Source organism: Cryptomeria japonica, chromosome 5, assembly GCF_030272615.1.
Source record: "Cryptomeria japonica chromosome 5, Sugi_1.0, whole genome shotgun sequence".
NCBI classification, from domain to species: Eukaryota; Viridiplantae; Streptophyta; class Pinopsida; order Cupressales; family Cupressaceae; genus Cryptomeria; species Cryptomeria japonica.
The window spans coordinates 643,773,427-643,800,486 of NC_081409.1; the positions used below are offsets into that span (position 1 = coordinate 643,773,427).

General features: G+C 36.1%; 1 protein-coding gene across 4 annotated transcripts in view; it reads right to left on the reverse strand.

The window, feature by feature from the left end:
• The window catches only part of LOC131049784 (uncharacterized), a 121,254-nt gene that overhangs the window by 87,370 nt on the left and 6,824 nt on the right, over positions 1 to 27,060 (reverse strand). For 3 of the 4 annotated variants that reach the window (XM_057983855.2, XM_057983853.2, XM_057983854.2), the window contains exons 2-4: positions 3,131 to 3,210; positions 2,788 to 2,905; positions 2,407 to 2,585 (exon numbers count right to left, since the gene is read on the reverse strand). In XM_057983855.2, coding sequence (XP_057839838.2) covers positions 2,407 to 2,585; positions 2,788 to 2,905; positions 3,131 to 3,210 — 377 coding nt within the window. Of the gene's footprint in view, positions 1 to 2,406; positions 2,629 to 2,787; positions 2,906 to 3,130; positions 3,211 to 27,060 lie in introns of those variants that run through there. The other variant, XM_059221568.1, reaches the window with a different exon arrangement.

Below are 27,060 nucleotides of genomic sequence, written 5' to 3' on the forward strand. Positions count from 1 at the left end.
CAAAAGACAAAGATGGGTCTTACGAGGAAGAAGCCCCCATAGTCCAAGAAGGGCCAACGTATGTGAGTCAAAATGATATAGGAAGAATCACAAAATACGACGAGATCCCCAAAATAGCAAGTGTTGGGAAGGGTGGGGGCCTTGAGAGGAGGTCGGGAGAAGGTGGGCTATGCAAGTATTTTTAGAATAATATTAAATTATTAAAAGATAAGACTTACAATTGTAATAGAGTATCCTTAACGGCAAGTATTTTCTTTTTATTATTTAAGTTCGCTTTTTAGCTTTAAGTAAGTCATGTAATGTTTATCCATTTCAATGGTTTCATCCTCCAATCTCTATATAAGGAGATGAGCCTCTTTGTAATTGCATTCTATTAATTAATAGAATATTAAAAAATTGTGTTCTATTATTTTTTGCAATATGGTATCAAAGCTGGGAATTACGTGAAGGAGATTCATGACCAAAAGGACAGAGTTGCGTAGGTGTAAATCACATGCAAAACTGCAGGTTTGTAAAGGAAATTTTCTGGCAATGTACTAATTGTCTAAATTATGTTTGTTGTCACTCTCGGATAGTTATATGTGTCAGTTGATTGGTGGTTGTATTCCTCTCGGCAACCATCGGGTCCTTTAAATATGTTGTGTACCGTCAAGGAAAGCAGTATGATAGAGTCGGATCAATTGTAATCCTCGGCTGACCATCTCTGGTCTTCTTCTCTATAATAATTTCATGTGCAAATAAAGATATATTTTACTCCTGTATTTGGTATGTATTGTCATATTTATTGTTACTTCCTGTATTTAATTTATCAGATATAGCGGTAAACACCTATTGAGTTACATCAATCTTCTGCTTATCTTCTTTATTTGTACAGATCTGCTTCTTCCATTGTATCAAAAGCAGCCAATAGGTTAGAGAGATGGAGTTGAGTCGCCTATTTTGAGACTTCTCCTTTTGCCGACTTTATTTTCAGATGTTTACATCTGATATGTATGTTGCGTTGTGATTTTGCAAGTGTTGAATCCTCCCTTGTACCTCATTCTCCCTATGTGGATTTGTTGAGTTGAGAGCTTATAGTTTTTTGACCTCCCTGCTGGGGAAATATTGTTTCCAAGTGACCACTCTCATGGCACATACACCTGAAAGGAATATTTTCATATTTCAAGGGTTATTCCCATTCAACACCTCCAATATCCAGTATCAGCCTATAAGGGAGAGATCCACAGACACAGGGATAGTATTCCACAACTGCTCTTTCTATTTCTCATAGCATCTTCCTACCAAAAGTAATTTGGTAGCAGGGTTAGCAGACCCAAACTGGGACTGTGAGGAGAAGGTCCTCAATAGGGATGATAGCAGGTGCCCAACACTTCCTAAAAATACCTTATTTCGCCCAACACTTCCTAAAAATACCTGATTTCCTCCTTGGTAAATTGTCCTCCTCTTGTTTAGTAGCTAAGATGGTCCAGAAATAGCCTTTGAGAACCATTTTCAGCCGCTTCAATTGTTTCCAAGTATCCTCTTTGTGAAGGAAACATTTAAGGTCCTAGAAAGGTTTCCATAAACCTGCAGAACAAGGATCTTTCCTTCAGCAACCAAAGACACCAGTTCATTTCTTCCATAATGAAAGAGATTTTTGGTAGATTTTCCATTTTTAAATAGAAGCAATATTCCTTTCGGCTGGAAGATTTGGCCATCTAATGGTTAATTTTGTGCGGTATTGTAAGAATCCATATGTTCTTCATTGCTGATTTTTGTTGCATCAGGTACTATGGCTGCTTCAAAATTTAGGTGGGTCTGGAATGACTCGGACAAGGAGACCCTGGCCTCTTCAGCAGCCCTACTGGAAACCCCTAGCATGGAGGAGGATTTAGTCTCAGTTGGTTAACTGTGGAAGGATTGTACACACATACAGAGACATGGCGCCCGCACACACACACAGACATGGCCCACACACACACACACAAACACCTTCGGTTAGAATTTTCACAAAGACATACCTGGTAGTTTTTTTATGCTTCTAAATTGCAAATATAGTTGCAAAGTTGAATAAATGTTAATGTCGGATATTCTCCATATAAACCTCAACAAAAAACAACTAAGCACTTGAATCTGGACCCAAGTGATAGGTGTACAGACTAGAGTTTTGAACACAACAAACATTGACTACTTAAATACCTCTTCATCAGGGTGACCAAGGGATCTTGCTCAATTTCAAGTCTTAAAAATTGCATTGGACACATGAATCTAGTAAATGATTTAAAAAATGTGCAAATGAAAATATAATATTTATATGATATGGTTTCTTCTAAATTTGTAAATGGAATTAAAAAACGCATCAGTATCTAAGTGAAGTACATGTCATCAAGCAGCTTCTTTCATGCTACAATTTATTTTGGACCATACCTTAGGTGGCTGCATTTCTGGTGAAAGTGCTCCACCAGCATACTGAAGCACAGGTGAATTGTATGCATTGATCCGCTCTGCCTGTTCTACAGCCCGGTGATCCATCCATACTATCACATTTCGCCTTGCATCACCACTCCATGAGACAGTTACGGGAGAATCATCCTCACCCACAGCAACTACAAAATGATTTATGAAGGAACATAATCCTTGAAATGCCAGCTAAGATAAACCAATAAGAATTAATGACAAGTTAAAATTCAATAGATTTATACAGTGCATAGTTGCAAGATAAAGCAAAAGAATGTAAGTCCTGGTACTTTTTTTCTTTTACTCTTCCTTGCATACTCTATGAAAGAGGGAAAACGATATTTTACAAACCAAGTGAGCACGTAGCAGCAAAACCCACACTGGAGATGTCTTCCCCAGATACATTTGCCAATTGGCATGCTGCTCTCGTTGCAGCACAGACAGCAAGCCAGATGTCTGTTGATGATTGCTAATTTTGATAAGGTTACACAGTCAGTGAATAGCATTCAACGGATTTCTAAAGAGTCAACTCAAATAAACTTCTCATCATAAAAATTGAGATGTGATATTCAAAGTCAACAAGTTGTTTCAGCTTGTCACACAGAGCAAAGTCATTTACACAAAACACAAAAATGTAAAGAGTATACAGAAATCACCAAGGGAAGATATAATTCTCAGTGACCACTATTCTTACCTCTATACAGTTTCCCTCCTTCCATATCTGTAGAGGACTGCTAGCTGACTTTAAAAGCTTTCCATGCTCATCAAAGATCCCTGCATTGAGCAAACCTCTGGATATGATGGTCATTCCATTAATTAACATAATTTGATGTACAGAATAAAATTAAGATGTACAAAAGATTTTATCTAAACAAAGTTTTTGGTAGAGGAACATAGAAAAAGGAAGCAGCGGTGCAGAGTATCAAAGGCAAAAGAATACTAAAACTTTGCCATTGTGAAAAAAGTTTGCTACATGACATCTTGAAATTTTCTCTTACTAATGTCCCAGATACTCAATCAATATGCTAAAAGAAATGTGAATGCAACATGTAAAGGATTTTAACAAAGAAGTAGTTCATATTATTCTTTCGTGTAGAGTGAAAAGGAAACAAGTGACTGTAGAAAACGTATCTTCAAAACACTACAAAGTTGCTGGTTTGTTGGAATTTGTGCCCGGATTTAGGTTTGAGTTTATTTCAAACCAAATTTGTGGTTCTGTTCAGCACAGACAAAGATTCGTCATTGAAGGTTTCAATGTGGTTGCATTGGTATTCCTACGCATGTGCAAGAGTCCATTAGCTGCCAAGAAGATCACAGACAAAGATTTTTGAAAAAGAGGTAAAGTTTTTTTTGCCTAAGTTTTTTGTTTTACAAACGAACTGTCTTGCTTTGCTTTAACTTATTATTTTCTTTTCATTTTTATATTAATGTATCACTATGGTTAAAACATTAAGTTTTCATTTTACTTGTGTGTGTGGTTCTAGCTCCATAGGACAATCCCATTTCAAAAGACACAAATTCTCCTCTTTGAAATTATAGTGATATGACATAGTCGATTCTAGGTGGTGGGTGTTATATTTGGTTATGCAAAGGCTGTGGTGTCAAGTATTCAAGTTTATATAGTCAAGTGAAAGCCCATTTTTGTGGCATTCCTATACAAGGCATCAAAGCTTGCCCTAAAAAGAATGGTGAAATTATGCCATTAGAGCAAGTGATAGCATATATTAATGAGGAGTAAGTAGACGAAGCAATACGTCATAGAACAAATTATCCTCTAGCAAAGAAATCTCAAGGAATGAACCCCCCCATACCCCATCTAATCCTAGTGTTGTGGTAAACCACGCAAATATTCGTCATTGAAGGTTTCAATGCATTGCATTGCTATTCCTATGCATGTGCAAGAGTCCATTAGCTGCCAAGAAGATCATAGCCAAAGATTTTTGAAAAAGAGGTAAAGTTTTATTTTTCCCTACGTTTTTGTTTTACAAACGAACTCTCTTGCTTTGATTTCAACTTGTTTTCTTTTCGTTTTTATATGAATGTATCACTATCGTTAAAACATTAAAATTTCATTGTGTGTGTGTGTGTGCATGCGTGTGCGTGCGTGTGAGCGCGCGTGTGTGCGTGTTGAGGTAAGAACTCGTTTTTTATCACCCCTGAAGAACAAACCCTTACAAATAAAAGACCAAAGGGACATTTGGAAATGGCATTTCAAAATGAGTCTTGAGAGTTTGTCGATCAAGATAGAGAAAGATGTTATTGTACAAGTGGGTTGACTTTTAATGTATGGTGAAAAAAATTAATGAGGCTCCAAAAGGGTACAAACGCCGAAATTATGAGGTGTCTGGCACCTAATTGGAAAAGAAGGTAAAGTTTGTAAAAGATTCATTGAAGCCCAAAGGAATTCATGGGCCAAGTTTGTAAAAGATTCATTGAAGCCCATAAGGAATTCATGGGCCAAGATAGAGGTGTCCATCTTCTCAAATGGATGGAAAAATGCTAAACATTAGCCCTCAATTAATGTTATTGCAACGTCCCCTAAAGGGCAATGTGGTTTTTAGGAGTCATGGATTGTGAGAGGGAGGGGAAGGATGGCCTATTTATTGCTAACGCCGTGTTGACGTGTATTTTGTACACAGCCTAACACAGAATAAAATACCTAAGGGTATCTTATCCTCTCTTGAGAAAAAGTCTCTAACTGCTGAAGATTCGCATAAAGGATCAGTTAGGATGACTCCAAGGTTCCTTTTAGTAGGGTCTCTACATGTGGATAAGCTCACCGTGGTATGATGTGATTTGCTGGAATCACAAGGGGACTTACATCTGATGTTTGAACTTCCGATCTGCTTTGCTGGACACGGACTCTTACTAACTTGGATTTGAAAAATGAAAAAAGGATAAGGGCGAAGAGAGGATCTAATCCTAATACTAAGAATGTAGGAGCAATGACTTGATTTTTGATGAAACTCTAACTAGATCTTGTTTTGACATCAATGGAACATCTACACAAGACTAGTGCGATCTTCTAAGGGAGCTTTATGATGTTCAAATCATCACCGCAGGCATAGATACCATCCAAGTTGATGCATATCAATGAAGAGGCAACAAATTGAAATTGAGCTTAAGCTGAACGATTCCAGTTGACTACACAAGGCAGGTCTGCAATCAACAAACTGCTAGTAGTATGGATATACGAATTCCACCATTAATCAATCGCATTTCCTCCATTCATCTAATCATCTACCATCTAAGATTGAAAACTCAACAAGAAACCATGCAAATTGCAAGAAACGACACACTTCACCATTACTTCAATGAAAATGGAGTTTGTTTACAATCAATGGCAACAATTTCTTGCCTTGTCCTCCTATTCTACTCTAATTGCTTCCAACTATTCTCTAACTATTCTAACTATTTACATACTATCTCTAACAATTGCTCATTAGCCTTTACAAATGAAATGCCTGGGCTTATATAGTACCCACAATACAATTTGATGGCTTAGATCAATTCAAGATCAATGGCCAAGATTTTACAATGAAAACCCTAATTAGGGTTTGTTACAACCATTACATAACATTTAATGTTTGACCAATGATAAAATTGTATTGCTTGGACACATGTCCCTTCTAGAAAAATCGACCAATGGATAGCCAGGGTAGGTACATCGGAGTTTGTGCCACCTTGTATGAGTTAAGTACATTGAATCTGAACACGCTGAGGTGGACCACACTGACTGGAGGAGTGATGACTAGGATGCCACCTCATCTGACACTTGTAGCTTGCTAGATATTCAATTTGATGTCGTTGAGAGGCTATCTTTAATTAACTCTTGTCCTAACTCCTTTTGTCCTTGATTTGCAAGATGATGATGTACTTGGAACGCTGGATTGAAAGAGGTCGCCCATGTCCTGGCGAAGACCGTCCTTGATCCGGCCTGATTTTCCTTGAAGAGGTCTCCATTTGATGTCTACACAACATTTCAAAATTAGAAACATGATTTTGCAATACATAACATAAATTAGAGAGCAAATTTTAGGAAACTTAATGATAAGTCCTTTATTAATCATTTCCTAAAAACGACTGAGCTAAGGATTCAAAATTCAAAATTCAAGCTTAAGGCAATGACGATCAAAATTCGAAATTAAAACAAGAGATCTTGCCATACCTTACTTGAGAGCTTAACTCTAAAATGCCAAAATAAAGGAAATCGCCTAGGCAAAATCAAAATTAGATGGCTTCAACGTGATCTCCTTTAAATGAACAATCCCTTTATCAATTCATCACCCTTGAGGATATCTTTGACGTGGTCTTTGGCAAGTTCGCCCAATTTGAGACTAAGCTCGCACTCCTTTGATGATGTCTGCGCCCTCCTCTTGGATGACAATTTCGCACTTCCTTGTCTTCTCCAAATCGCATGCTAATGAAGGATGTTAAATGATGATTTGAAATGAATAAACCACCTTCCCTTTATAGGCGCTTACCTTCATATTGATCTTAGGCCGACTTTGGTAAATAAGACAAATTTAAAATAAACTTAAAAGGCCGACCCTTGTAAAATGAAACAAATTTTAAATCAAGCGCCCCATTTGATTTTTTATTAATTAATAATTAATTATTAAATGCCTTTATTATTTAAATTAATAAATTTCGATTTTTATAAAGGCAAAAATAATTAATAAATATCAAGCACAAATTTTAAATGCCATTTTTAATTAAATTTGCAATCCATCGATTTTAGCATTTAAAATAAATTTAAAGAAATGTGTTTGAGCGCCAAACTTTTGAAAATGAAATAATACGTACCTCATCGCCCTGGTCCCTGACTGAGGGACGGGAGCGATCCATCAATTTGGTCTTGATCCTTGCATTTTTGACGTCCAAAATCTTGATCCTTACGTTCAAATCGGCATTTTAGCTGGGTCCTTCAAGTTTGATTGACTTGTTTGTGCGAAGGAATGTCTTTAAGATGTGATATCGCCCTGGTCCCTTGGAGAGGGACAGGAGCGATCCATGTGTTCTAGCTAGAATTTGCCACCTTTCAACCTTTGTTCCTCGTTCATTATCTTTCAAATGGCGTCCTCGATCTTGCCCACCCTTGCATTGTCTTGATTTTGAAGGAGCATGAGTGTTTTAATAGAAATCGCCTTGGTCCTTGTCCAAAGGACAGGAGCGATATAAGTTCCTTAGCTCAATTGATAGCATTTTGATGTTCAAAACTCTTGTATATCGTCTTCAAAAGACACCTTAGACCTTTTACCACTTTGCAAAACCTTGACTTAACGTGATTTATGCATGAATTGGCAAATATGGTGTATATCGCTCTGGTCCCTTCCTGAGGGACAGGAGCGAACTTCAACGTTTTGAGCTTGTCTTTGCCTTCTTCAACTTGTAATTGCTATCAACGCGTAAAATGAAGTCCCCTTGATCCCCTTGGTCGCTTGACACTTGACAAATTTTCGAAATCTAAGCCATTATGGAAATATCGCTCTGGTCCCTTCCTGAGGGACAGGAGAGAACTAGGGGTCTTGATGTAAATCCTTCAATGTTAGCAACTTTTGATGCTTTGCGCTTGATGGAGATGTCTTAAAATGTCTTCACCACTTTGTTCTTCGTCTTGGAGTGCCTTGAATTTGGAGGAACGACAATATAATCATTATATCGCCCTGGTCCCTTGGAGAGGGACAGGAGCGATCCTGCTCTTGTGGGCTTCATTTTACTTTATCTCCTTCAAAATTTATCTTCAATGGTCTCGCCATACTTCATTTCATTCATTCATGCCTTGAGATCGGTTGTAACTTGGCAAGAAAATCATCTACAACAAAAATCGCTCTGGTCCCTTCCTGAGGGACAGGAGCGAACTTAAGCATTTTATTGTTTTTGATCAAGTCTGGATGCTCTATCATGCTCATTTCGTCCTTCACCATGCCTTTGATGTCTCGATTCGTCCAAACAAGGTCAGGAATGGCTCAACTAAGCATTTTCGCTCTGGACCCTTGGTGAGGGACACGAGCGATTCGCCTTGGTCCCTTGGAGAGGGACAGGAGCGCTTTTCGCTCTGGACCCTTGGAGAAGGACACGAGCGAAATTTGACTTTTCGCACTCTCAATCAGGACAATTTTAATGGAATATAACATTTAAGTATAAGTGCTTATACTTTAAGTTATATTCCATATATACTTTCAGGATGTTTGAGAGTGGTTTCAGACCTCCAGGAGTTATATTGCAAAATCTAGTTTTTGGAGGTTTTTTTCAGTTTCCAGACTTAGTCAAATTTCAGGATCAGGACATTCCAGACTTAGCCAAATTTCAGGATCAGGACCTCACTCAAGCCGGACTTGCTATCCATGTGATCCCCTGGGCGACGTTCAAAATGCAAAGGCTAGCTAACAAAACCCTAAAAAACTCAGAAAACAAACCCTAAAAAGCAAAAAAAAACATGGGTCCCCATTTGCAATGGGGCGATGTGTGAAAACGTCACAACACGCCATCACCAAAGTCGTTGAGAAACTAAGACCTTGTAATATTGTCCAATTCAAAATAGGGAATGCAAAGAATTGTAGAGATGTTGGTTTGTTGGTTGAGGAACATTTTTTGCATATCTTTTGGACACCTAGTGTTGTCTACTCCTTCAATCTTATGCTACCAAAGAGTGACAGTAAATTGATTAAATTAAAAAGTTGTATGCAAAGGCCGAAGAGATCCAAATTTTCATCAGCAACCACTATGTCACAAGACATATTTAGATTTATTTCAAAATTGGAGCTGCTAAAGATAAGAGAAGCAATATAAAATTGTATACTTCACTTTAATTACTTGGGAAAAAAAATGATAACTTATTTTGATTATAATTTCTTCATTGAAATTTGTTTTTAATTATTCTATTATTATTTTTGTCAGAACAATCATCTTGAGATGACCTGTTAAGATTCAAGAGGCACTTTCTAATGCAGCCATTAGCTAAACTTGACACATATGAAGGCAAGAAAACACTAGGAGGGCAACAAATATTAAGCAAATGATCTTAGATGACTCTTGATGGGATGGTGTGGAATATCTCCTTAATTTCACTAAACCCATTTTGAATATGATTCATTAAACCAAGATGGACAAATCTTGCTTAGGAAAGAGATATGATGTCATTGACTCAATGATTGAGAAGATATAAACCATCATAATGAAAAAGAGCAAGAGCCTAGAGAAATTTTCTTCAAATTATTGAAGAGAGATGGAACGCAATGACCAACCCACTACATCTTGTCTTTGCATTGAGTCCAAAATATTGTAATGTTGAGGTTCTTTTTGTGCCGACGAGGATTGCTCCATATAGAGATTTTGAAGTCACCAAAAAGTTTGTTGATATAGACTTTTCCTTGATCCTGATTTGTAGGATGTAGTCACAAGTTAGTTCGTTGATTTTATACACTCCAATGGTCAAAGCATTGAAGCTCTACATGAAAGGTTCAAGAACAATACTTACATTTGGTGGTACTTCCATGACCAACAATACCAACACCCTAAGTCACCGCATTCGCCGAGTTTCATACATGAAATTCGAAAATTGGCGAATTTCCATAAAACATTAAAAATTCATTAAGTTCGGCCCAAAATTCATACAGAGAAAAATTAGGGCTTTTAAAATTGAAATAAATTATGGCGTCTGATACACATTCACATTCAGGAGGAATAGGCGCGAATCTCAGGCAGAATGAATAAGTGTTTTCTCCTTAAGCTGCGCAGGGAGCGATCGATTTGATTAAAATTGCTCACGCCATTGATCCGCTGCGGAAAAATCCTTTCGAAGAGGAGTTTATTGGAATTCATAATACGTATCAAATATAATGGTAATGTATAACAATTTTGATTGAAGGCCCGATATACAATTGTCGTGGTTAGCCCCCCATTCAACCACTTCGACCTTTTAGCATAAAGATAATGTATTAAAATTATAATAATGTATTTTTAATTTAGTAATATATAAATATAATGTATTATAAATTGCAGAATATGAAGAGGAGTTTTTTTAATTTATCATAATGTATTATAAATTCATAGTATAGATTTTCTTTTTTATAATTTAATTAACATTGTAAAATATTTATATTAATTTTAAATTTAATATAATATTATATAATTTTAATAAATAATAAATTTGATTATTTCATTTCAAATTTATTTTATTTTATAAAATATTTCAGTATTATTTTATTTTATAATAATATTTCAAATTTATTTAAAATTTCAAGTTATTGATAATTTAATGAATTTATTATTTATATATTTAAAAAATTTAAATTTATGTAGGCGAATTTAATGTCGATTTTTTTTTCCGAATTTTTTGCCCTTGCCGAATTTCATCCGAATTTTATGGTTGCCGAACTCGAATTCGAATTCGAACGCGGTGACTTAGCCAACACCTACAACCTCTTGCAACCAAAGTTTTATCACAAGTTTAATAAATCTTTATTTTATATGTTTGAAGTTTCATTTATAATTATAATGAATAAGTATAATGTTATCTTTCCATTTTGTGTTAATATGTTGCTAATTTTTTTTAATAGCCCAATTCAATCTGCACTTGAAATTTTCTTTACCAGAATAATATATTTGGCTGTTAATGTCTCAGTTTTGTAATGCTAAGAAGATAGTTTCAGATGTGCTTGCTTGCCGTGTTGCTATTGTGCTTTTTGGTTCATCTTTACAAGGCCTCGCATCTTCACAAGTCATGTTAAGATGATTGTGTGAGATGCAAATCGAGTTACAGCAGCCTAACATGGTATAAAAAAATACATGTCACATATCAACAATAAAAAATTAAAAAATATATTTAAATTACCTTCAACAACTCCAACTTGGAGAAGATCTTGAAGATACCTTGTGACGTGATGATTAGTACAAACATTTGGATCTCCTCGCCCTCTGTGTAGATTTTTTTTATCCACTTAATTTGTGTGCCAATCTTTTGCAATATCAAATTGAATGAGTGGACTGCTCATAGTGTCCAAAAAATGTGACTATATGTACCCTCCACTATAGACCCAGCTGCCCTACAATTTTTAGCATTGTCCATTATGATTTGGACAACATTTTTAAACTCTTAACATTTCAATGAATTTTATGAGGATATTGGCAACAAAACTTGCATCTTGTATTTGCCCCTCATAATCCACTGCCTTCAAAAACATCGACACTTCAGGGTGCACTACTATAACATTGATCAATGGACTATTTTTGCAATCTTTCCATCCATCAAAAATAATAGACACACCTGTTTTGGGCCATGTATCCTTGATTACTCTCAATGATGTTTCTATTGAAAGTTTCACCTTTGCATATAAGGTGGTTTGCACCTTCTCATACCCAGAACTAACAAAACCAGGGGGTGTATTGCAAAGGTTCTTCACCATATCCCCCCAATAAGGTGATCTAACAATTTTGAAAGGAAGCCCCCTGTCATAAATACAATTAGCAATGCTTGACCTATAACCTCCCTCACTTCATTTTTGAAGGCCTTGTCCAATAGACCTCTTTTTCACATTACCAAAGCATTCTTTTCTTTGGAAGTTGGTGGCATTGGCATGAAAGGATGTGGGCCAGTTGTATATGAGAAGCCGCTATGAGGTTTTCGTAAAATTCTCTTGGCAAGAGGATGTGCAAGAGCCTTTAATCGATTTGCCATGTTGGCATCCTCTTGTTCTTTAATATAAGCCACTATTTGTTCCTTTGGCAGCCCTTTTTTATTTGGCCTGGGAAACACTTTTATTCCTTGACAAGAGGTGGCGCATAAGTGAGCTTTCACTCAGGAATATGAGCTCTTGTACTCTTTTCCACATTAGCTACAACGCTAAAGAAAATCCCCACCACTAGGAATTTGTTGAATCACTGTTGTATGTTGCCAAAGAGGCAACACTACATCAAATTTAAAATAACTCTATACATTTCAAGCAACCGAACTAGAACTTCCAACCATTCCGTATGAACCTAAAATGAAAAACATTACAAACTAACAACACTACAATTGAAAAAATTAAAAAAAGTTGGCATTATAATCTCTTATTATGCATAAAAAGTTCAAAAAATATTCATAACTTGCTAAAAAAAAATTTAAAAACTTGAAAATTTAAACACAACTTTAAAAACATGAAATATTTACTGCCTTTTATGGTTAAACCTTCCTTGTGCAACAATTCCTAACCTTTAGGTGTAGGTCTTACTCCCTCGTAGCCCTCACCTTTAAAAAAAATAAAGCAACCTTCAAAACCCAACAATGGCAGATTGAAGGAAAAAAATGTTCTTTTAATGTTTTGTGCTTGTCAAATGAGTTGCAAACACCAAATACCCTCACTTTAGGGTGAATGGATGCATTGGGGGGAGTTTTTTTGTTGGAAAAAAAACTTTTTGGCATCACCAACTACAAGTGTGCTTGGGTGTGCCTCATGTGCACCTAGGGTACCCCTTGGGTGCCTAGGTTCCCTATCGGTCTTTCTATGAACCCACAGTGAAACCGAGCGCCCAAGCAATATTATAGGTGTACAAAGAATATACCCAATCTTGTATTGTATTAGTATCCATACCCGATCATAAACACAACAAACTCGATAACATAGGCTAAAATAATTAAATAAGTTTATTATTTAATTGGGCTATTTTCCCTCCATTTCCAAGAATAAATAAGCCACTAATTGCATTTCCCTCCCATATTCTTATGGGAGCAACAAATTACTATTTTTAGTTAATGCAATCTTAACCTTTCATTTCAAACAAATGTAATCATGACCCTCCATTCTCTCTTCAATCTTTGGGAAATTCTCTCAATCATTCACCACCTTTGATTTTCTAATCTCATCTCCACAGTTCATTTTCTCTCCCAAAGATCTGTAAATAAGAGCTACACGCTCTCATGTGGATCATCCAATCTTATGCTGACTACATGTTGTCAAAATAGGTAACTTTTGAGCAAAGAGCATCCACATACCATTATAACATTTCAATCATTGGAGCAAATCTATTTTACAATGGAGTTTTATGGTAATCTTTGATTTGTTTGCATAATTATTTGACTACATTTTCGTGCTATAACTGAGGCTTGTGATAGTTTAGAATAGGAATCTTTGTTCTACATTTGTTTCCTAGTTTGTTTTCTAAATTATTGCATACAACATATGGTGTACAAGAGTCTCTCAAGGAGTTTGAGTCAACAACTCTGTGATGTCCCCACTTTGGAACAGAATTTAATGGTAAATAATAATAATAATAAATTAAAATTAAAAAGGATAAAAATAAAATTAAAAATTAAAATATAAAGGAATATAATTAAAATTTAATTAAGTTAATGAATGTTAAGAGATAGAATGAAAAGTTGTGACTCCCTTGAACATGAGATATAAAAATGAGAGGAGAACATTTGAGGGGGGATAATTGGGGAATCAGAAGTGCAGATCTGATTTAAATAGGAAGTGCAGATCTGATTGTAAAAGGTTGTGTCCCTTTCAAAGGGCAGAGTTGCACTCTTCCAAAGGGTGGCAATGGTGAAAAGGTGTGTCTCTTGCCAAAGGGCATATATGATGAAGAGGTGTGACCTTTCCCTCACATTGAGAGATGTAAAGGAAACGAATCAAAAGCATCCAAGGACATCACCATGGATCAGATCAGATCAGAACTGTTATTAAGTTACAGGCAGAAACATCCTTGTTCTTGGTAGAAGGACACGGAGGGGAAGGATATGGCATTATGTTTAGAATAATATCGATCAGCGAGAAGAATAATAATGCAAGCAAGGTTACAATCATTCGCACAACAGTCTGAATTCTATGATACTATATTAATTTATTGTGAAAGGAGAATATGAATTAGCAGACCCAAGGGAGCATAAAATAAATATATATAGAGATTGAAATTGCTGTCTAAGACAAACACCAAACCATAAATAATGTTAATGATAATTTGATTCATTTCTAATCTAACCGATACCTGGAATGCGCAGTTTATTTTCATGTGACAGCAAATTAATTACAAGAATAATCAGTGGCTAATAGATGTAAAAGGGTGCAAGGAAAGTGGTGGTTATGAACAGCCAAGAGTCATGTCTTTTGCAACATAACTTTCATTGCCATTGAATAGTATATAAGACAATCGTTCCAACTAGAAGAAAGGGCAGCGATAAGCCTGGCTCTCAAACATTCAGTGAAATTGATTTATAGTTGAAAACAACATATGGCCAGGTATGTGGCATCACTTACACCAGCAACCTAGCATCAACACCAATCATATTAGTTAAGTCTGCAGAAGCAGGGATTGAGGTATGTAGCAGCCTTGTAATCTAACCGATACCTGGAATGCACGGTTTATTATCATGTGACAGCGAATTAATTACGAGAATAAGCAGTGGCTAATAGATGTAAAAGGGTGCAAGGAAAGTGGCGGTTATGAGCAGCCAAGAGTCGTGTATTTTGCAACGTGACTTTCATTGCTATTGAATAGTATATAAGACAATTGTTCCAACTAGAAGAAAGGGCAGCGATAAGCCTGGCTCTCAAACATTCAGTGAAATTGATTTATAGTTGCAAACAACATACAGCCAGGTATGTGGCATCACTTACACCAGCAACCTAGCATCAACACCAATCATATTAGTTAAGTCTGCAGAAGCAGGGATTGAGGTACGTAGCAGCCTTATATGATAAGTTATATGATACATATCTATAAGTAAATATTCATTACAATCGATTCCAAACTAGATATGTTTGTAAATACAGTAGCATTATTTATTTAGATTTATTCCATATGAGATGTATGCACTTGAAGAAGTGGTTCAATCTGTTTGCTGCATCTTGTGGGAAGAGGTTTAAGGTGTAATCCAGTGGTGACGAGGGGCTCACAAGTGGTCATAAGGACCCTTGGAGTCAAGGAACCAAATTGCACTCCCCACACCAAACTCAAAGGATGTTGTGTGTATGGGTAATGGGCTTGAAGGGCAAGCAACATGGGCCGCCATGTCTAGCAAGGAGGTCAGAAGCAACCAATCCTTGGACTTGGTTGACAACAGACCCGTGCAACCCCTCTCATGTCTCATATACCAATTTCTATCTATTTTTGCATTAGAATGAATTAAGTCTAATTATAATTGAACATGTATGTAGGTGCTTGCCTTTCCTTTTAGGTGCAGGCTGTCCTTCCAAGACTACACTCATCCAATACAAGATTAATTATTAATAAACAGGCCTATATCTAGTAGAGGACATTACAAACTCCTACAACACATGACCCAAACATAGATGGAGGAAACACTGATTCTTTCTTTGCACCTCATAGTACACTAGGATCATAAACCACTTTGGAAAGTATAGAATAGATGAATTACATCTATAAACAAGCGAAGACAATTGCAATTTTTTCATACTACTTTAGCTTGTCATTTCAAGTTGCCAAGTCTCCATACTAGCAAGGTATGGTGGATGCAATTACAACTACAGGTTTTTGGTTCAAAGCCCCATCATATGAGACAGTGAGGTCTGGTATGCTCATTGATGATGTATAGGATGTTAAGGTTGTTAATGAGCACCAATTAGAGTAAGCAAAGATTGGATGCACCATATTGTCAGACAGATCGGTGGACAGATAAAAGAAACAAACCTTCATCAACTTCCTTGTCTCTCATGATATTAGCGCAATCTTTTTGAAATTAATGGACGCATCAGATAGGATTAAATTTGCAACTTCATCGTTCGAGTTGTTTGACAAGGTGGTCATCAATGTAAGGCCACCAAATTGTTCAATTTATTACAAACAAAGCTACTACTTGTGTTGTTTCTAGGAGACTCCTAATGGACAAATATCCCTCTATGTTTTTTATCTCGTGCATAGCTGCCTTGATCTAACCCTAGAGGACATTGGAAAACTTAATAGGTTAGGAGGAATCGCAAAACGCTCACACAACTACCAAAGATCATCTACAATCACATGAGGCGATTGTGTATGATGCACTCCTTCACAAAGGGCAAGGAGCTAGTTCAACTAGGGGTGACAAGACTTGTTACACACTTTCTTGCACTACAGACTCTTTGCCACAAGAAAATGAATGGGAAGCCAATGTTCATTTCAAGCAAGTGGATGGAATCTAGCTTCACAAATCAAATGGATGCATATAGTGACAAAGCACATTTATTCTACAAGTTTTTGGGATGCAACTAAGAAAATGGAAGAATTCTCAAAGCCTCTAGTAAAATTGACGCTACTGGATGGAGAGAAATCCCCCATGGGCTATGTTTGTGAGGCCATAGATAGGAAGGAGGTGATGAAGGGTAAGATGGAAAATAAAAGGGACAAATACATGTCATTGTGGAACATAATTGATAAGAGATGGGATCAATAAATGCACTCCCCTCTCCATGTTGTTGGATACTATCTTAATCTGATGTTCTATAGCCCCTCATTCGAAAATGATGATTTTAAGGTCACACAAGGCTTATTCATGTGCATGGATGAAATGTTCCCTACCTCAGAAAAGTTGTAGACAGTTATGGCAAATTTGCCAATGTACAAGAAAGCAACATGATTTTTCTCAAGTATGACTGTCATGCAAAGCAAGAAGACATTCAAACTAGGTAGGCTCTATAAACTTTAGATACACTCTCTATATTGTGGACATGCACATTAAAGGTGTTAAGCTTTTAAGATATTCTTATATGATATCATCTTGAAATAATGTGTTTTTCAACACAATGGTGGGATATTTTTGGACAAGAAGCCAAAAATCTTAGATGGATGGTTAGACACATTTTGAGCCAAGATGCAGTTCATCCACTTGTGAGTGTACTTGGAGTCTTTATGAAAACCTAAATTCTTAGAAAACAACTATCTAACACAACGAATAAATGATTTGGTATTTATTCAATACAACCTCTACTTAAAGCTAAGGAAAACCTAGGAGTAGAGTTTTAAAGTACTTGCAATCATAATTATGATTGTATTCATTATGTTTGTACACTTGCAATTGCCAAGACTAATTTCTATATGGGAAAATTGAGGATGACTATGTAATGTCCCCCTTTTTCCAAGTGATCAACCAGTGGAGTCCTCTAGCCTATTTTTATAATTAAAATATTACATCAATAATAACAAACTCTTAATAAGATTTAGGTATTAGGACTCATATTACATTGTGTCCTTGAGATTTTTGCTACACATGACTCTAGTAGAACCTCAGAAGAACTGAATCATATACAAGAATTAAAGAGACAAGCTCATTCTTAAGTTCTATTATGGATTCTTGTAGTCCAAATGGCTCTTCTCTAGACAATGGTCAATTCTAGCAATTACAAATTCTTAGTTCCATCTTTAATCTCCTAGTCATGGTATGGTTTCAACTATCGAATGATCTAAATCCATAGAACGCAACTCATTATACATCATCATTATTATAACTAACACCATTTTTTCTTAATATAGAAAAGTATTATCAGAGAAACATGGGTGATCTAGAAGGATTTGGGTCATCAAATCTTACCACACATCTCAAGTGTTTCTAACCCTTGTTGTCTTGTCAGCAAGATCTTCGACCTATTTTGCATCCATGTGTCAAACCACAAGTCCTAACTTGACTTTAGTGTGACCACAAGACCTAACTTGTCTTAAATGGTTGTGAGTAGTTGTGACAGCTAAAGTAGGCTATGAAATGGTTTGGTTCCAACTGATGCTTCATCTCCCTCCTTCTTTGCACATCAAACTATTCTTTGTAGGCTAGAGAGGGAAAAAAACAAGGCATGGTCATCATACATTTGTTCTCACAAATGTTGTGTAGAACTAGCATAGTAACACTTTGCTATTAGTTTTAGCATATGTTATCATGTCTTATTTGTTTTTCTTGTTCAATTGTACTATAAATATTTCAAACCTCTATCAGTTGTTGATGTTGGAAATAAGCCACACCCAGACCGACGATGGATTGGTCCAAGAGGGGCCAGTAGCTCAATGGTAGAGCACTATAGCAATGTATGGAAGGTCCTAGGTTCGAGTCCTAGCTGGTCCATGTCTCAACATGGTATCAAAGCCAAGTCCAGGCTAGGAGCCCCAAGCACACGAGAGGTGTGGCTTAAGGGGGGGTGTTGGTGTTGGAAATAAGCCACACCCGAACTAACGATGGATTGGTCCAAGAGGGGCCAGTAGCTCAATGGTAGAGCACTCCAGTAGCGCATGGAAGGTCCTAGGTTCGAGTCCTAGCTGGTCCATGTCTCAAAATCAGTCACAAATTGTTTCACACATAATCTCATTAGATCTATTTAGTTGGAGTTATCCATTGGGCCTTTCTCGTGGACCCCAAATTAGTGGTATTAGAGCTTACACCTTCATATCATTTTTCCGTACCCTCCTACATGTCCTTAGACGAGAGACGTATCATTAGTGACTCTAACTTGAAAGAAGTTGTTAAAAATGATAGAGGATGAATTGCAAAGGCAATAGGAAGAATTGGAAGAATGCCATGCATGCAAAGGAGTGGGTATTGTTGATAAGTTTTCACTACTCTTGAAATAGGCTAAAGACCCTTCCAATTGGAACAACTATTTGGTAGTACACACCATACTAGGTACAAGTAAATTTCAACATCCCTATGTTTGAAGGAAAGATAGTGCAAATGCCCTAGAATCTAGATAACTTGTTTAACATGATATGTTCATACCAATTAATCAATCATTTCTTTGACAAAGAAAAGATTCCATTTGTTCTTTTGAAAATTTCTCTCTTGGTTAAGAAATTGTGGAATAACCTTTGCATGACACGTGATGATGACATAAACACACTAGTAGACACATGAGGATGACATAAACACACTAGTAGACACATGGAATGGTTTCGTAGAAGACCTGATAGAAACCTATTAACTTTCTTGAAACTATGAGACCAATACATGAAGTTCTCTTAGTTGCACTTGGTTCAAGATCAATTGGTGTAGAAATATATAGATATTTTTCATGCTTTGATGTCCAAATTGGTATATAGGGTTCAAAGTGAAACCTTGTTTTGAAGTATAGGTTTAGTTTGAGAACTCATATCCAATCTGATATGGATTTCCTACAAATCTATTCAATTGGAGAAGCCAACCGGTTCAAAAGAAGCAACAATCACAAAATGATCAAAATAAGTAGTCAAGTATTGATAAGTGGCATTTAGTTTACAACTCTAGCACTTGTTCCACTGAAGATTGCTATGTTTGGAAGTATCTACTTGCACAATTTGAAGTAGCTGGTACAAGCACTGGACATTGGACAAAGGTATTGTAATGAAATAACTTGCACAAGAATAAAATACAATAAGAAATAAGTTGCAAATACTTGATAATAACAAGGCAGCTCAAATTGTAATGAAATAACTTGTTATCAAGTATTTGCAACTTATTTCTTATTATATTGTGTTCTTGTGCAAGTTATTTCATTACAATACCCTTGTCCAATGTCGCAGTGCTTGTATCGACTGCTTCAAATTATGCAAGTAGATACTTCCAAACATAGCAATCTTCAATGGAACAAGTGCTAGAGTTGTGAACTAAACGCCACTTATCAATATTTGACTACTTATTCTGGTTATTTGCAAATATTGCTTCTTTTGTGGATGACGTTGAGAGTCATTCCCTAATTTGGAATTTGGTTGGAAGGTTTTGGTTGAGATTTGGTTTTAGACTTAGAATCTTCTATCTTAATCTTAACTTTGGCCTTTGCTTCAAATATGCAAGCAAACCTGTTGGTTTCTCCAATTGAATAGATTTGTAGGAAATCCATATCAGATTGGATATGTAGTCTCAAACTATACCTATACTTCGAAACGAGGTTTTGCTTTGAATCCTAAATACCAATTTGGACATCAAAGAACGAAAAGTATTTATAAGTTTCTACCCAAATTGATCTTAAGGCCTAGTGAAACTAAAAGAACTTGATGTATTGGTCTTATAGTTTCAAGAAAGATTATAGGTTTCTTCCAGTCTACTAGGAAATCATTCCATGTGTTTACTTGTGTCATCTTCATATGTCATCCAAAGGTTATTCCACAATTTCTTAACTGAGAGAGAAACATTCAAAAGAATAAATGGAATATTCTCTTGGTCAAAGAAATGATTAATCAAGTAGTATGAACATATTAGGTTAAACAAGTTGTCTAGGACATTTGCACTATCTTTCCTTCAAACATAGGGATGTCCAAATTTACTTGTACCTAGTATGGTGTGTGACTACCAAATAGTTGTTGTGAATTGGAAAGGTTTTAAACCTACTTCAAGAGCAGCGAGAACTTATCAACAATACCTACTCCTTTGCATTCATGGCATTCTTCCATTTCTTCACGTTGCCTTTGCAATGCATCCTCTATCATTTTCTACAACATCTTTCAAGTTAGAGTCACTAATGATGTGTTTCATGTCTAAGGACATGTAGGAGGGTACAACAAAGAGTCACAGGTTTTTAGCCCTAACTTCCAAGCTCCTATATTCAAAACTCGTATGAGTGGGCATTCAAACAAAGACAAAGTTCAAATACCACTACAATACCACTCAAAAATGATATGAAGTATGTAAACTCTAATACTGCTAATTTGGAGCCCAAGAGGAAGGCCCAATGGGCAACCCCAAAACAAATCTAATGAAATTATGTGTGAAAACAATTTGTGAGTAATAGAGGTTCAAAAAATGTACAATGCAATTGAACCAGAAAAAACAAATAAGACATGATAACATATGTAGAACTAATAGCAAAGTTTTATTATGCTAGTTTTGTACAAAAACTGTGAGGATAAATGTATGATGGCTATGCCTTTTTCTTTTCCCTCTCTAGCCAACAAAGAATGGTTTTGATATAAAAAGAGGGAGGGAGATGGAGCATCAATTGGAACCAAACCATTTCATAGCCAACTTCAGCTGTTACAACTACTCACAACCATTAAGACAAATTAGGTCTTGTGGTCACACTAGAGTCAAGTTAGGACTTGCAGTTTGATACATGGATGCAAAATAGGTTGAGGATTCTGCTGACAAGACAGCAAGGGTTAGCAACACTCAAAGTGTGTAGTAAGATTTGATGACCCAAATCCTCCTAGATCACCATGTTTCTTTATCATTATTTTTCTGTAATAAGAAAAAATGTGTTAGTTTAATAATAATGATAATGTATAATATGTTGTGTTCAATGGATTTAGATCAATCTATAAATGAAGCCATACCATGACTAGGAGATTGAAGATGGAACTAAGAATTTGTAATTGCTAGAATTGACCGTTTTCTAGACAAGAGGTATTAGACTACAATAATCCATAATAGAACTTAAGAGTGAGCTTGTCTCTTCAATTCTTGTATATGATTCAGTTCTTCTGAGGTTCTACTAGAATCATATGTAGCAATAATCTTAAGGACACAATGTAATATGAGTCCTAATAAACAAATCTGATTAAGAGTTTGTTATTATTGATATAACATTTTAACTTTAAGCATGATATCCTAATAAAAAAATGAAGATAATTACTTCTTTTGGAAAAAAATTCTTCTAGAAAAAAAAATGTCTCAAACAAGTTCATGGATACAGGTTGTTTTTCCTGGAAGCAAGATTTATGTTTAGATAGTTCAGGACAAATCTTGTTTATGTTATTCTCGTGGATATCATAAATAATTATTGAGCAGCTTAACTGGGTTGAATAATGGTTCAGTTCCTATTAAACTGTAGATACACTGCAGTGTCGAGACATGTTTGATAACTATAAGGTTAAAAACCATAATGTGATTCCAGTATAACCCAATAACCTTTTGTTGCATAAGTTTGCATTATGCATCTTTCCTTGACTTCATCCTAAGCTTACCTTATAATGTTGGATCCAGTATGTAGAAGACTGTTTGCAGTCTCAGATTTAATTTATACAAATTGTGCTTAGGTCGAGATGGTCAAGTCTTGTGCTTTTAGATGGTATGTTAACCATCAACGAGGTAATTTTGAACAAGACTGAAACAACCTATTAAGTATCATCCTGAATAAATTCCCTTACCTATGTGACTCAATTGTAACTGGATTGGATGCCTGAGAATAAATCAGGATATCTGATTTACATCTAGGGGCTGCAGTAAGTCCAAGTTAATAGGTCCATAGAACCATCAATGGTGAGATATTTCACCTTATGTGTGTTGAGGACCTTCCAAAGGCATTAGCAACTTATGCACATTTCTTTATTCTAGAGTTACACCAAGAAGGTCAAAGCATAGCCAGATCTAGGATTGAGATGAATAATCACACTTGTGGAAGTCAGGTCTATGTTTCTTCGATTTAGCTAAGAAAAGCAATCTCAGATTGATGACTGAATGGATTGTTTAGTCAAATGCCCAAGAAAAAAACTCACTTTCCCACAATGAGTAAATGACCATCAAGTTTTACCTTCAAGTTCAGTAAGGTGCCATGTGTAGGCATCTTGAATAACCTTTACCAACTCCGTACAACCAAACCTTGGTGGTGGACCCCATAACCCTTGTCTTGTGTTGCAGCAATATGTGTGAGACTTCACCAAGTGTACAAGATAAGTATGTGAGATTGATGCATATCACAATCTCTTGTTGCATTTTGGAGACATTAGTCACCAATTTTGGGTGTAAATCCTCCAATAGCGAACAATTTATCAACCAAATTTAGGTTGAACCCAGTGATAAACTATGACTTGACTGGGGACTAATTTTCCAAAAGGACTTACGGAAATTTTATTAAGCCTTGATAACTAAATTGTGATTGAGGACATTGACGAAGCCAATCCAATTGTCGATTTAAAACGCTAATTTCCCCTGCAAATAACTCATATCTATGGCCAAATTGAAAAAAAATTGTGACCTTAGATAAAACTCCTCATTCATGGGGATGTGTAGTTGAACGTCAAAGATAGCCAATGCCGTATTTCAATACATGTTGAAATCTTGCATAGCTCCTTCATCGGTTTTGGGTTTTGACTGAAGTGAATCATTGACAGGTGTCAAGGTGCAAAAAACAATATCATGCTAGTTGTCTATTTAGAGCACATTATATGGTGACAATTGTCACCCTCTCAATGTTATCAATGATTGAAGATATTGGGAAAATGTCTTACCACTTCTCACCAATAAGGCCCTAATCTACAATTGACTATGGTTGAGTTTTGACCCTATGGTGAACCCTAGTTAAAATTGGATCTTATTAACCTTGTCAAAGTTCGTAGAGTTAGAGTAATATTAAATTGATTTTTAATAGTAGATCATGTCCAAAACTTTATTGCCCGATTGAATGTCATGGAAAACCTTCTTTTGGTGACACAACTATAACATGTGCCATTAACCTCCTTTTGGTGCTAATAGTCAATTAACTCTAATTAATCAATTGGCATTAAATTATAACCTAGGGTTTAAGAGCTAATACCAAATTCCAATCCAATTAAGATTAATATCAAGTGGATACCTCTCACAACTATAACATGTGACATTAACCTCCTTTTGGTGCTCATAGTCAATTAACTCTAATTGATCAATTGGCATTAAATTATAGCCTAAGGTTTAAGCATCCTAAGTTTAGGATTATATTAGAAATAATAAATATACTAGGTCCAAGATATAAACTACATTTAAATGGGATATCATGTCTATAGCACATGTTGTAGCTAGTTTAGAGCTTGATCGAGGCTTAGCTTCCAATAAGCGTAATCATGTAATAAACATCATATTTTAACTCAATTTTCTTCCAAACAAAATCAAGGTTAACTCAAGTGTATCATAGGGTTAAGCATATTGCCTACCTTTATATAATGATGCATAACCATAGGGGTGATAAGGTGATAAACCAAAGTTAAATAATCATTGTTCAATCAATAACTAGAGTTAAGAAGTTATAAGATTCTTGATGGAAGAAGCCATTATTGGTGCTAATAAGCAACCAACAATGCAATATATTTTTTGTCACCGATTTCAGCTAACCTGAATTGTGGTACAACCCCTACGAAACTTGTCCATTTCGTAGCCTGCATCCTCCAAGGTCATTCGACTTCCATCGTAAGTTGTCTCAGTTTGCATCTTTGTTTTTGTCGTTTTCATGTTTTTGCCTTGATCTTTTATTTCATCTTTTAATTGCACTTCGGGTTTTAAAACCCGAAATGCAGTGCTTCTTGTGTTTTCCTGCACGTCGGGTTTTAAAACCCGAAGTGCAATTTTGAATTGCAAAGTGGTGCAGGTCGGGTTTTAGGTTTTCCTCACGGTGCAGGTCGGGTTTTTTCCCCAATTTAAAACCCGACCTATCAGTCTTTTTCTGTACATGTGCAATCTAGGTTTTTCCCAACTGCAGATCGGGTCTTAAAACCCGACCTGCAGTCTTGACCTGCCCAAGTGCAGATCGGGTTTTAAAACCCAATTTGCTGATTTTTCTGGCTTTTTGTTTAAGGGTAATTTTGATCCTGCAAGCATCATTCCAAGTCTTTGAAGCCGACAATCTGATGGTGAATATTGATTTACATGATGAAAATGTTGCAGATTCTGACAGATGACTGATCTTTCTCCAAGTAAATCCAGAGGGAAGAAAATGAAGAATAAAGTGTCCTCATTGACACTAAGTAGAATTCACGTAGTTGCATCTTTTCTTACTGCAAATTTTTTTGCAATTGCATTTTTATTTTATGCAATAGTTGTAGTCAAGTGGGACTCTACAATTGAATTAGTCAACTGTGTCCATATTTTTCTCAACTCCTTTCCTATAAAAGGAGGAACCTCATTTGTAAATATTTATCTTTTATATGCTAAGCAAAACTCTGCCGAATTGTTGTCTCAACTAAGGCTTCGAGCTTTTTGTTGTAAAAATTCAATCAAGCAAATAAAAAAAGCAATTCTTTTGATTCCAAACTTTGTGTTAGGACAAAGATTGTTTATATGAGTGAATGTTCCTATGTTCATTGCTTATATAAGTTCTTTAATTCCTTGATATTACTGGAGTTTTTGTTCATGTGATTAAGGGAGCACCTAAATTGTGGCAAATAGACTTTGAGCTATTTTCATATTTAGAAATTAGTATTGTGATACAGTGATTAGGTAATAGGCTTTGTACTATTGCTGGTTGCTTTAGATTATTGAAAGTTTCATATATATATCTTGAAGACTTTGAGCTACAAGCTATATTAGTTACAATTGTAATTGATTTGGAAGTTAGATGGTAATCCCATAAGACTTTGTGCTTATGCAGTTTTAGAGATAATTTAGTCATTGTATGCAAGTTTCTTTAGTTGGTTATTTTGTAAGAAGTTTCATCAAGTAAGGGGATATAAGTGAATTCTGAAAAAAGAGAATTATACGCCCTAATCTTACCCCCGAATTTACTTTCAAAGTTGTTGAAATACCCAAATTCTACCAGGGAACCTCCCCTTGATGAGAGGAGAGACTGTGTCTCAATATAGCTGTGTGTGAAATATATATTTTGTCATTGGTACGTGTTGTGACGTATTCACACATCGCCCCATTACAAATGGGGACCCCTGCTTTTTGCTTTCTAGGGTTTGTTTTCTAGGTCTTTTAGGGTTTTGTCTGTTAGCCTTTGCAGGATGAGTGTTGTCGAGGGGATCGTTGGATTGCAGGCTTTGCTTGAGCCAGGGTGAGTCCACAGGGCCCTAGAATTAGGGTTTCTTTGAGAGTCTTCCTTAGGGCTTGGTTTTGCTCTTGTTACTAATTGTGTCTTGCTTGGTGAGTGAGTATCATTCTTGAAGGTCCGAGCTAGGTCAAGTTGGTGAGTGATAAAGTCTGGAATGTCATCCTGATCTTTAAATGTCCTGAAATTTGGCTAAGTCTAGAATGTCCTAATCCTAAAATTTGACTAAGTCTGGAAAACTAAAGAATCCTCCAAAAACTAGATTTTGCAATATAACTCCTGGAGGTCCGAAACCACTCTCAAACATCCTGGAAGTATATATGGAATATAACTTAAAGTATAAGTTCTTATACTTAAATGTTATATTCCATAAAATAATCCTGATGAAGAAGCTAAAATGTCAAAATTCGCTCCTGACCCTTCCAAAGGGTCCAGAGCGAAAATTCACCAAAGACTCAAGATCTCGCCTAAGTCAAAGAGTGGCCGAGCAAGTTTGCAAGGAAATGGATCTAGGATCGAGTCTAAGACAAAATCAAGTCAGTTTGAAGGTGAATTGAGCCTAGAATAGAAATTTTGCTCCTGACCCTTCCAAAGGGTCCAGAGCGAAATTCTTGAAAACACTCATTTTCCCCTTTGCTAAAGTCAAGACCAAGATGGAGACGAAAGGAGAGTAGTCTATGTTTGCCTCCCAAAGAAAATTAGAGTTGAAAAAAGCAAGAATCAAGGTCAAATCATGATTTTCACTCCTGACCCTTCCAAAGGGTCCAGAGCGAAAATCCTTGTAGCTCTTATTTCCTTCTTTGTTTTGGCTAGGTGTTGGCGTGATGTAGGATAAATTGGTATGTTCTTGCCTTGGGAGGGAGTTGGACACTTTGAAAGATGAAGATTTTAGCCAAAAAGTGAATTTCGCTCCTGACCCTTCCAAAGGGTCCAGAGCGAAATTCATCATAAACCTTTTTTGATCCCTTGTTTTGGCTTGAAACCTTGCTCCTTTCATGGAAAACGATCTATATTTGCCTCCAGA